Source organism: Cucurbita moschata, unplaced genomic scaffold (genome assembly GCF_002738365.1).
Source record: "Cucurbita moschata cultivar Rifu unplaced genomic scaffold, Cmos_1.0 Cmo_Scf00028, whole genome shotgun sequence".
NCBI lineage: Eukaryota > Viridiplantae > Streptophyta > Magnoliopsida > Cucurbitales > Cucurbitaceae > Cucurbita > Cucurbita moschata.
In genome coordinates this window covers 759,147-770,158 of record NW_019268544.1, presented here as the reverse complement: position 1 = coordinate 770,158, position 11,012 = coordinate 759,147, and the positions used below count along the sequence as shown (strand labels likewise).

Sequence of the window (11,012 nt, the reverse complement as noted above, 5' to 3'; positions counted from 1 at the left end):
AAAAAAAAAAAAAAAAAAAAAAAAAAAAAAAAAAAAAAAAAAAAAAAAAAAAAAAAAAAAAGCAATAACACTACACATTCAAGCATAGCAAGGGCATATGCATAAGAGTATTTATATTGCATAAATTACAGGTTTAAGTATGAATATAAATCACCAGTGTATTTTTAAGATGAAACAACAAGGGAAATTTTAAGAGAAATGCCAATGCACTTCTTTCGAGAAGAACTAGAATCGAAATTTGCATTAATGAAACTTAGCATATTTAGTTGATATCTTACCAGTAATGTCTGCTCCAAATCATTTGTGTGAACATTTGAAAGTGCACGAAGAACGTATTCAGATGGCGAGAGGCCAAGCATTAGAACATTTGGCTCAAAATGAGAAGCTCTCCCATTTATTTTCTCCTCCTAAATATGAAAGATTAAATCAAACTTGAATAAATTAAAACTGAAGAAACTTGTTAAAAGTTTACATACCTCGTATTCAGATATGCGTTTGATTTCTGCCTCTGCCATGTCTAGAGCATCAATAATCAAGTCTGTGGCCGAAATAGTCTCTTGAGTCTTTTTCCCAGCCAAAGCAACCGCACCCTCCTCTGGAACTTCTTCATTGGGCATATACCTATTATCAAATGCATTGTCGAGGTCGGACTCAAACATTTCTTCCAATCGTTTTTCTTTCTCTTCCTGAAATTTAAAGGAAAATCTACCGATATAAGAATTCTGTTCTTATTATAACAGCATGCTGAGCAATGACATTAATTATCAATGATACTCAAGAAGAAAGAATTGACTGCACCTCTATGAAAAATGGTTCTTCCGTTCGATCCCAGCGACGTATGGATCGATCATGAGATCCAGTAACTATGAAATCACCACGGTTGCTGATAGCAAGACACCAAACATCAGCATGATGTCCCTCAAGCGTTAAAAGTAACTCAAATTTGTCAGCATCCCAATACTTTACAAGGCGATCCTTTCCAACACTGAATACGTAGTGAGTTTTCTTTACAAACTGAACTGCCATAACACTGAAACCAGAAAACTGTAATCAGCAATCATTTGGCAACATTTTTAAACATTAAAGCATTTATGTTCAATGCATCACCTATCAGAATGGGCAAAAATAGACTTATGACAGTCACCAAAGTCCAAACCCCAAATCTTCAAATTTTTGTCCGCAGATCCAGTCACTAACAAATCTCCATCTGATGAGATATCCATACATAGCACAGGTAGCTTGTGACCATATAAAGTACGGAAAACTTTGAAGGTATCCATAAAGAAGACCTAAAATGGAGAGAACACGGGCATTCATTAAAAAAATTATCAACAAGCTTGAAGCAGTCAAGTAGAAATACCTTTAATTTTATTCTATAAGAGTGTGGTAGATATACTAGTCAAGAATAAAAAAACTGTTTCAGTGAAAATGAGGTATAAAAATATGACTTGGCTCATAATATAATCCTACTGACTATAAATTCTTGTTAAGTGAGATACTTAACTCAAGGTCAAATAGTGTAAGCTACTTAAGTACCCTACCAAAATATCCCAAGCTCAAAGGGCAAAGGCAACCTTATTAGGGAAATCCAGATTACTACAAAATGAACGAGATTGCAGGCAGCACAAAGTCATTAACAGTACCACATGACAAGGGGTGACTTGACTTGTATTACTAAATAATGAACAAAGCCTGGTGGAAAAAATGAAAAAATCACCTCCCTCACAACTATTTCCAAGTGGAAACTCATGCTACACCAAAAGCAATACTCAAGAACCTGAATACAAACGCACAATAGTAGCTTGTGTGTACAACATGAACTAGGGATTTTCATGGGCTCGTGATCACTCTGGTAAAATAAAATGTACAAATTCAACATGGCAAGGAAAACTTCACCTTCACCGTGGAATCCAACAGTGCTGCAGCAAGATATTTGGCATCAGGACTAACAGCAGCGACAAGGACATCATCGTTCATCTTCATGCTCCTCACAAAGGTTATCGTAAGGGTTCTAGGGTCCTGTAATCAGATAACATCATTAGAAAATCATAACCCTTAAAAGAACATAGATTTTAATAATGATGACCAAAACCACACTTCAAATTGAATTAATACATACAGCGGAAATAAATTACAGGAAGAAATTAAATGTGACTTCTTCAATGAATTAAACAATTCATCAACAAAAAAAAAATAATAATAATAAATAAATAATCTAAATGTCTGAGTTCTACTAAACCCAAGTATAAAGCAGCAAAAAACATTGGCATAGGTCAATTTAAGGACAAAGCTAAAATGTGTTAGTAAAGAAAATTAAAATGTCTACCACAAGTCTATTTCATGGATAGTCCTTTCAAAACCATCTACTCCGGGAATCCATAATCTTACAATCCGGGCAGTAAAATATCTCTGAATTGAAAAGATATTAAATCAGATCTAAAATTCATAAAACATACCAAAACAAAATTGGATTCTTCATTAAATAAAAACTACCTAGAAGGTAACATCTCAGAGTTGTCATTGCATGGCACCATACTACTTCAGGGCAAGACCCATCTTATTTCCACAAAACAAGTTTTATTTTGTCATAAAAAAAATAATAATAATAGGAATCATCAGTATAAGAACTTTCTTGAAGTCAAAAAGGGAATATAAGGGGATCCTGAGAGATGAAAAAAGTATAAGAACATACTTGATCCGATTTTTTCTCAATTTGGTACTCCCAAAACTTAATGTCATGGTCAGCACTAGCTGTGACAAATCCATTTTCATTTGGTAGAGCTACAATTGAACGTATAGATCCACCATGAGCTTCTACAACTTCGATGCAACTGCCACTTGCGATGTCCAGTATTTCTATCCCCCCACTTTTATTTCCAACGAGTGCATACTTGTTTTGAGGAATGATTAAACCACAAAGCCCATATCCAGAATCAAGAGTACGAAGACAAGATCCAGTACTTGGATTCCAAATTTTCACAGCATTGTGACTAGTGGACATCAAAAGTGAATTATCAGAGCTAAGTGTTACACTTCTGACATCAGAACGGTGCCCCTGGAGTTCAATAGAATGTAATTTCGTAACTGCACTGCTTTCAACTGAATAAACTTCTAATAAATTATTATTTAAAGATAATGTTAATGTGGACAGCGAATTTTTTGAAATCGAGGGACAGAAAGAAAGGGAACAAATTTTCTTGGAAGCCCGAATTATGTGGAGTAGCTTAAAGACATCAGAAACAGCAATCGTGGTGCCGCTTCCTTCTTCTCCAATAGCGAGATTTGTGTCTCCATTTTCCATTTCATCATGTTCTCCCTTTCCAGCTTTCTTTCCTTTCTTACGATTAATGCGACGTTTTGCTTTACGCTTAGCTTCATTTTCGTCCAAGACATTGAATAACTCGACAGTCTTTCCTGCCACTTGACAGGCCAACAAATTTCCAGACTTGTTAAACCTCACAGTAGCAACTCTATCCTTACTTTGTCGCATAATTTCACCAAACTGTTTTAGAACTTCCCATTTACTTTTAGTGGATTGATCTTTATCCTTCTCGGTTCCGTTTGTATTCGATTCATCAACAGATTTACCATCCACCCAATCATGTTTAGTTGTGAAAAACCGAAGTTCTTGATCAGCAGATCCAGTAACTAAAAACCGTTCATCAGGATCAACGTCCATTGACCAAATTTCACTATGATGCCCACCAACTATTTGCATACAATGCTGTGTTTCAAGATTCCAGACCCTTAAAAACTTGTCTTTGGAAGAACTGACGAGTTTTTTACTTGAATCTAGAAATACCAAATCAGTTACCTGCACAAAGAATAAGGACAAGGCATTAATGTACAAAAAACACATACCTGTGAAAATGACAAGCCTTTTATATGATTTACACATGAAGAAGGTGGTGATCAACTTCGGGCCTAAGAAGGCGTGGGTGGGGGGAATCATTCGGCACAGAAACTATATAGTTACTACACTAATCAACAAAATCAGACTTAAATTGAATCAAAGGAAGAGGCCAAGTATCCCTAGTTGAGTGGTTTCTAAATTTAACAAAATTTTGTAGTTGGACAAGTGTGTGGCACGTACGAATTTTTTGTAATATGGGGACAACAAAATAAATGAGAGGTTTACAATATTTGCCACTCAGAAAAATCCACAAGATAGAAAAGGGAAAGCCGTTGAAGACTTGAGTTCTAACTTCAGAGCACCAAGTTTAACTAGATAATGGAAATTATTCCTTTTATCTGAGGATCAAAGGGGAAAAAAACTATGATCAAAATGTAATAGTTGTCAACCTGATCACGATGGCCACGAAGGCGAAAAAGACCCGTCTCACCAACAGCATCCCATAGTATAACATCGTTATCTTTGCTTCCCGATGCAAGCATGGAACCAAGCTTATTGTACCTAAGGACGGTAACAGCCCCTTTATGTCCGTGTAAAGTAGTCTCACAGGTTCCTTTTTCAGTATCCCAAATTCTTATACTACCATCACCATATCCACTGGCAATCTGTAATAATAAAAAAATAAATAAATGATAAGTGGTAATTCAACTTTTCCTTTCTTGAAAGTCAGGCAGCGGCAAAATACTGATTTGTTTATAAATGGCAGCAAACTTCCATCCAGTTCTTACTAATTATAACATGAATAACGAGAATAACGGTGAGTGAAGTCAGGTCCTGTGTTCGTTTTCTATTTTTAAACTCGACAAAGGAATCCGTGCTGCCAAAAATGCATGCATACAGAAATCCAACTAATTATAAATGTTATAAAATTTAATAAATTATAGTTTTGAAGATAATGTCAGGATCACTGACGATTGAACTTTCGACTGAAGAAATCCCCCACGGTCTCAATGGCGTGGAAGAACTATTTCTGGAATATTTGAACTGTAACAATCCAGAATATTGACATGCTTGACACCAAATTCTGTAGAAGCAATCTCAAACTCCAGGACTCCAATACTATTTTCTCAATTAAGTCTGGAATTACGCAAGAAAATGACAACAACAGCATTACCAGAGAAGACAGAGCGGAGGCGACGGACGTAACAGCAAGAGAAGGTCCACGAGAGCCCTGAGTAGGAGTTAAATTCTTGGTGCAAACACCTTGACGAACATTCCAGACTCCAATCTTTTCAAGAGCTGGAGCTATGAGGTGCTTTCCGGAACTATCGTATGTAATATTAGAATCGACGGAGACGATCACTCCGAACGCCGCTGCAGGCTCGTACCGGAGGTAGGCCTTCACCATTGAAAGGCCGTGGAAAACAGAGGATTCGAGAAGGTGAAGAAGAATGCGGCGACAATCTTATGGCTGCAAGGGTGGCGTGCCGGCGTGCGAAGGGAGAAGAAAGAGACAGGGCGGGATTTTCGAAAAGAGGGTTTTACTAAAATATAAAACATGATTAAAAACAAATTAATCAAACATATATTAAGGTGAAAAAAAGATAAATTAATATTTAATAAATAAATAAAAATAGTCTACAATTTATATATATATATATATATATATATATATATATATATATATTTAATTAATTTTCATTAATATTTTTCAATTTAAAAAAAATTAAAAATACTCTAAGCCCATTTTGGTTTCTTAGTTTTCGATTGGGCTTTTTATTGGGCCTATTGGGCCTTACTTTTGAAATAAAGCCCAACTCAGTTTTTGGATTTTTTGTTTCCTCTTAGATAAGTATATTATACAAAATTTTCTTCAATTTAATTTTAGCCTTAAATTTTATATTTTTTTAGTTTATTTTACGGTCAATATCAATAATAACTCTCAAATAAATAATTTTAATAAAATTGTAAGTAATTATTTATAAATTAAATATTATTTATTCATTACACTCTTTTATAAAAAAGATAAAGCAATTTTTTTAATAAATATAATGTACTTTACTCCTCGACTTAAAGCATTAAAGCTGCACCACATCGGTACCAATCTTTTTCTCTTTTGCAAGTCTCGTTTTTAAATTTAAACGTTAACGTCACGTGAAAATCAAGTGAAATTTTTCTATAATGATTTAGGGTTTAGGGTTTAATTTTTTTTTTTTTTTATATATTCGTAGTATATTAACCTCCTAACCATTTAACAGCGATTAACCTATATTTCATAAACGATGTAATTGAAGCATATATCGGTCGAGAAATGCTTTAAATTTTCCTTTTCTTTAAATTTCTTGCAAACCCAACAATTGATGAACGAAAAAATGAGATCGGTGTAGCGTAAGAGACCATCACGAGAATAATTTTTTCAAAATTGAAAAAAAAAAACGAGAGATTAAAGTAGCAGAAGGAGACTGATGAGAAAAAAATAATTGAAAGAGACATAACAGAAGAGATCATGCACCTTTGGAGAAGAACACTCAAGCTCCCAAAAAGCCAAGAGGCCTATTGGAAAATTTCATATATATATATATATATATATATATATATATATATATATATATATATATATATATATATTTAATTAATTTTCATTAATATTTTTCAATTTAAAAAAAATTAAAAATACTCTAAGCCCATTTTGGTTTCTTAGTTTTCGATTGGGCTTTTTATTGGGCCTATTGGGCCTTACTTTTGAAATAAAGCCCAACTCAGTTTTTGGATTTTTTGTTTCCTCTTAGATAAGTATATTATACAAAATTTTCTTCAATTTAATTTTAGCCTTAAATTTTATATTTTTTTAGTTTATTTTACGGTCAATATCAATAATAACTCTCAAATAAATAATTTTAATAAAATTGTAAGTAATTATTTATAAATTAAATATTATTTATTCATTACACTCTTTTATAAAAAAGATAAAGCAATTTTTTTAATAAATATAATGTACTTTACTCCTCGACTTAAAGCATTAAAGCTGCACCACATCGGTACCAATCTTTTTCTCTTTTGCAAGTCTCGTTTTTAAATTTAAACGTTAACGTCACGTGAAAATCAAGTGAAATTTTTCTATAATGATTTAGGGTTTAGGGTTTAATTTTTTTTTTTTTTTATATATTCGTAGTATATTAACCTCCTAACCATTTAACAGCGATTAACCTATATTTCATAAACGATGTAATTGAAGCATATATCGGTCGAGAAATGCTTTAAATTTTCCTTTTCTTTAAATTTCTTGCAAACCCAACAATTGATGAACGAAAAAATGAGATCGGTGTAGCGTAAGAGACCATCACGAGAATAATTTTTTCAAAATTGAAAAAAAAAAACGAGAGATTAAAGTAGCAGAAGGAGACTGATGAGAAAAAAATAATTGAAAGAGACATAACAGAAGAGATCATGCACCTTTGGAGAAGAACACTCAAGCTCCCAAAAAGCCAAGAGGCCTATTGGAAAATTTCATATATATATATATATATATATATATATATATATATATATATATATATATATATATATATTATTTATTTATTTTAAATTACTAATATGTCAATTCACTCACGTCTCAATCTCGTTTGACAGGTTTTTCCGAACATAACGTGTAAATCAATACTAAAAATCAAATTATAAAAATTTTCATTATCACTATGATTCTAACCGTAGCAAAATATAACGAGTTTTTATATCATTTTTAAGCGATATTGCATTTATAGGACTGTGCTCCTTTATCAAAATCTAAATTAGTAGATAAAGTATTAATTATTATTTTAAATGACAATAATTCAATCTCTTGCTGTAATTATTGGAGTAAAAAAACACAATAATTGTTAAACGGTATCAACCTGATCAAAACGTTGTCATTGTCTCGTACATTGTACTTTCAACGGATCAAAAATTAATTTTTATTATGCTTTATGTATATTTTATTTTTTTTAAATCTTAATCCATTTAAATAAATTATATTGAATTTGGTAAAATAAATTCATTTTTTGAGTGGCTGGTGGTGACCCAACAAAAAGACAGCCGACATTGAGAGCAAAATATTTGCATTTCGAAATGTCACTATGACTGCACTTGCCTTGTCCCACATCGGATAAACCAACCAAAACACCGCCACAAAAATCTTATTTAAACCCAATCTCTATCGGCCAGAATCCTTCATTCTAATTGGTTCAATATCTAAATCGTGGGCCACCGGCCCATTATGAATTTAAATTCAAAATTAAACTTGAATTAAATTAAAAATCTAATTCTTTTTCATTGGGCCCACTGAGAGCCGTCCAGGCGCCGACCATCCGTCGCACCCACAAGCGTAGGGCCCGGTATAACTCTCTCCCATTTCTACACGACAAATAAAATGTAATGGGAATTTACATAAATACCCCTCTTCTTTTGACTTTAATCAATATTGCAGATTTAGTCAAAAAGTATAATAAATTTATGTCAGTCTATTTGTCGTAATAAAAGTTCGTGAATAAGAGTTAGGGGTGAAATCGGAATATGGAAAGGTTATGTAATAGACCGTCTTATTTAATAGAACTCGATCACAAATTTTCATTATGAGTATTCGAGTCTTACCGCTTTTTTTGTTCGAGATCTAAAAATTCTCTATTGGCACATCTAAGTTAGGAATATGAACTCAACTTCAAATCTCCGCCCCCGATAAGTCTGTTAGCTATAACTCTATTATCACTCAGTCAACAAAACTTTCATTTTCCTCTGTTAGCTATAACTCTATTATCACTCAGTCAACAAAACTTTCATTTTCCCAGTGATATAATATTGTTTATTTTGAATATAAACTTAGGTAATTTTTATTTTAATTTTTTTAAAAATATTTCGTACTAAAATAGATGTGGATTTTAACCTTTTCGGAATAACTTTAGACTTTAATTTCCATTTCCATATAACAACAAAAGAGCAAAAGCCAGGCTGGCTCGATTCTTTATGTTCCCTATCTTCTAATTCACACTAGCTAGCAACTGCTCGTTTTGACTGCCCTTTCAAATTTTAACTAAATTATTTTAATTTTGGTTTTTACATTAACTTTTTTTTAAAAATAATTTAATAAAATTAATTATTTTGCCTTATAAATCTACTCTAAATTATTTAATAATGCATTTAAACACCTGCCCATCAAATAAATGTCCAAAATACATCATGGGTTAGGTTTATAAAGTTGGTATTAGTGATAAAAACAAATTATTTTTTATGCAAAATAAAAAATAAAAAAATAAAAGTTTTATATTAAGAATTTAAATATTTTCTTAAATAATCTATAATAGAGACAAGATAAAATACAATTTTCTGAATAAAAAAATGTCAAATAAGACCGACCAAAACATAATTAGTGTTTTTTTTTAATCAAATGAAATTTAATGGCGGTAATATTTTAATTTAAATTCTAGCATATTTCCTAATATTAAATAAATCAATTATAATAATCAAGAGAGAGAAAAAAAATTGATTTAAATAATTAAAAAAATGTGCACTTTTATTCGTGGCTAAAATTACACCACATAAATCCATGCGTGCTTTTTTTTAATGAATAATCAATAAATAAATAAAGGATTAAAAATGCACTTTCAAGAATATAATAAAATATGGTAAAAAGCATATTCAAAATGCACTTTCTTATTTTCAAGCTTAATGTCTATTTTTTACTCTTTAAATAACCATTTAAAAAAATCGTTAATTTTAAAAAATAAATAAATGATATATAATAAGATTGTGGTTATTTGGATGATAGTTTGTCGGATTACTTTTTTTTTTTTATTATTGTTTTATTTATGATCAAATTAAATGAAATAAATATTAATACAAAAATTTAATTTATTTGACATTTATTATTATGCTTTGTTGTTTGTTTCTTATGATTTTCCTATATTTTAAAATAACTTTTTAAATTAAAAGATGACAAAATTTAAATACAATGTAGTATGTATATATATATATATATATATATATATATAAGATATTTATTTTGCATTATTCAAAATAAATTATTAAAATTTAAAGAGTCTTGGAATATTTATGAAAAATGTTTTCCGGATAAAGCCACACACCATGTCAGAAACCAGCTAAAACATTATCCACACAAATAAATATAAATACAAATAAATAATTATATGTATATATATATATATATATATATATATATATATATATATATATATATATGTATGTATAACAAATTATATTTTTTTCAATTTTCCTCTTAATTTCCAATTTCTAGAAATTATATTTTTTTGTTTCAATTTTATAAATTTGTTTTTTTTTTTTAATTTTTAAATGATGTGCCTACCAAACACACCAAATTAAATAAAAATAAAATAATTGAAATAAACTAAAAGGAAACATTAATTAAAATAAACTAGATGAATTGGTATTTGATATTATTAAATCTCATATTAATGAGTTTTAATTATCCAAAAGATTCTATTAAGATAACGTTCTACCGATCATCCATATAATCCAACGAAAACGATCTATATTTATTTATAAATAAATTCAATGTTGGACTTTTTGCTTAATTGGACAATAATCATATGATAATATATCATATGATATGATAGTGTTGATTTAAATTTTAATAAACCTTTTAGTATATTGTATTATTTAAAATTTTATATTTTAAATTAAGTTTTAATTATTCCATTATTTTTTTTTTAATATTTGAAAACAGACTTTATATCCCGAATATTTTAAGATATTATTCTTTTGTTCTTTTCAAACTAGCTCAGAGCAATACTAATCGCTACGGTTCGCTTGTTTCTATTTTATATAACAATTTTGTCTTCTCTTTTGTCGAAGTCGATCGAAAGAAAATTGATGGAAGACCCCACTACGAGCTCTTTACCTACTTAAAAGTAGCTCTCCTTCGGGACGGAGTTAGTTCACCCTCGCGGGATCACGACTCATTTATTCCAATAAAAAAAATAATAATAAAAATGGGGACAAAATTAAATTAAAATAAATTCCAAGAAAAAACAAAGTTTCTTGAAATTGAAGCTTTGAGATTTTGAAGATCATTAATAAAGAGATCTATATGTGGCGATGAAGGAAAGTGGAGAAATAATTGAACATGTGAAGTGGATTCGATGGTTCCAGA

The 11,012-nt window shown here is 30.4% G+C and overlaps 1 protein-coding gene across 2 annotated transcripts in view; it reads right to left on the bottom strand.

Annotated features, from left to right (window-relative positions):
• Nucleotides 1-5,397, bottom strand: part of LOC111463209 (WD repeat-containing protein 3-like) — an 8,662-nt gene extending 3,265 nt beyond the window's left edge. The window contains exons 1-8 of one of the 2 annotated variants that reach the window (XM_023107066.1): nt 5,028-5,397; nt 4,303-4,518; nt 2,693-3,814; nt 1,897-2,019; nt 1,108-1,289; nt 799-1,030; nt 477-686; nt 279-407 (exon numbers count right to left, since the gene is read on the bottom strand). In XM_023107066.1, coding sequence (XP_022962834.1) covers nt 279-407; nt 477-686; nt 799-1,030; nt 1,108-1,289; nt 1,897-2,019; nt 2,693-3,814; nt 4,303-4,518; nt 5,028-5,261 — 2,448 coding nt within the window. In that variant the 5' untranslated portion in view covers nt 5,262-5,397. The remainder of the gene's footprint in view (nt 1-278; nt 408-476; nt 687-798; nt 1,031-1,107; nt 1,290-1,896; nt 2,020-2,692; nt 3,815-4,302; nt 4,519-5,027) is intronic. The other variant, XM_023107067.1, reaches the window with a different exon arrangement.
• Between the last annotated feature and the right edge of the window lie 5,615 nt (nt 5,398-11,012).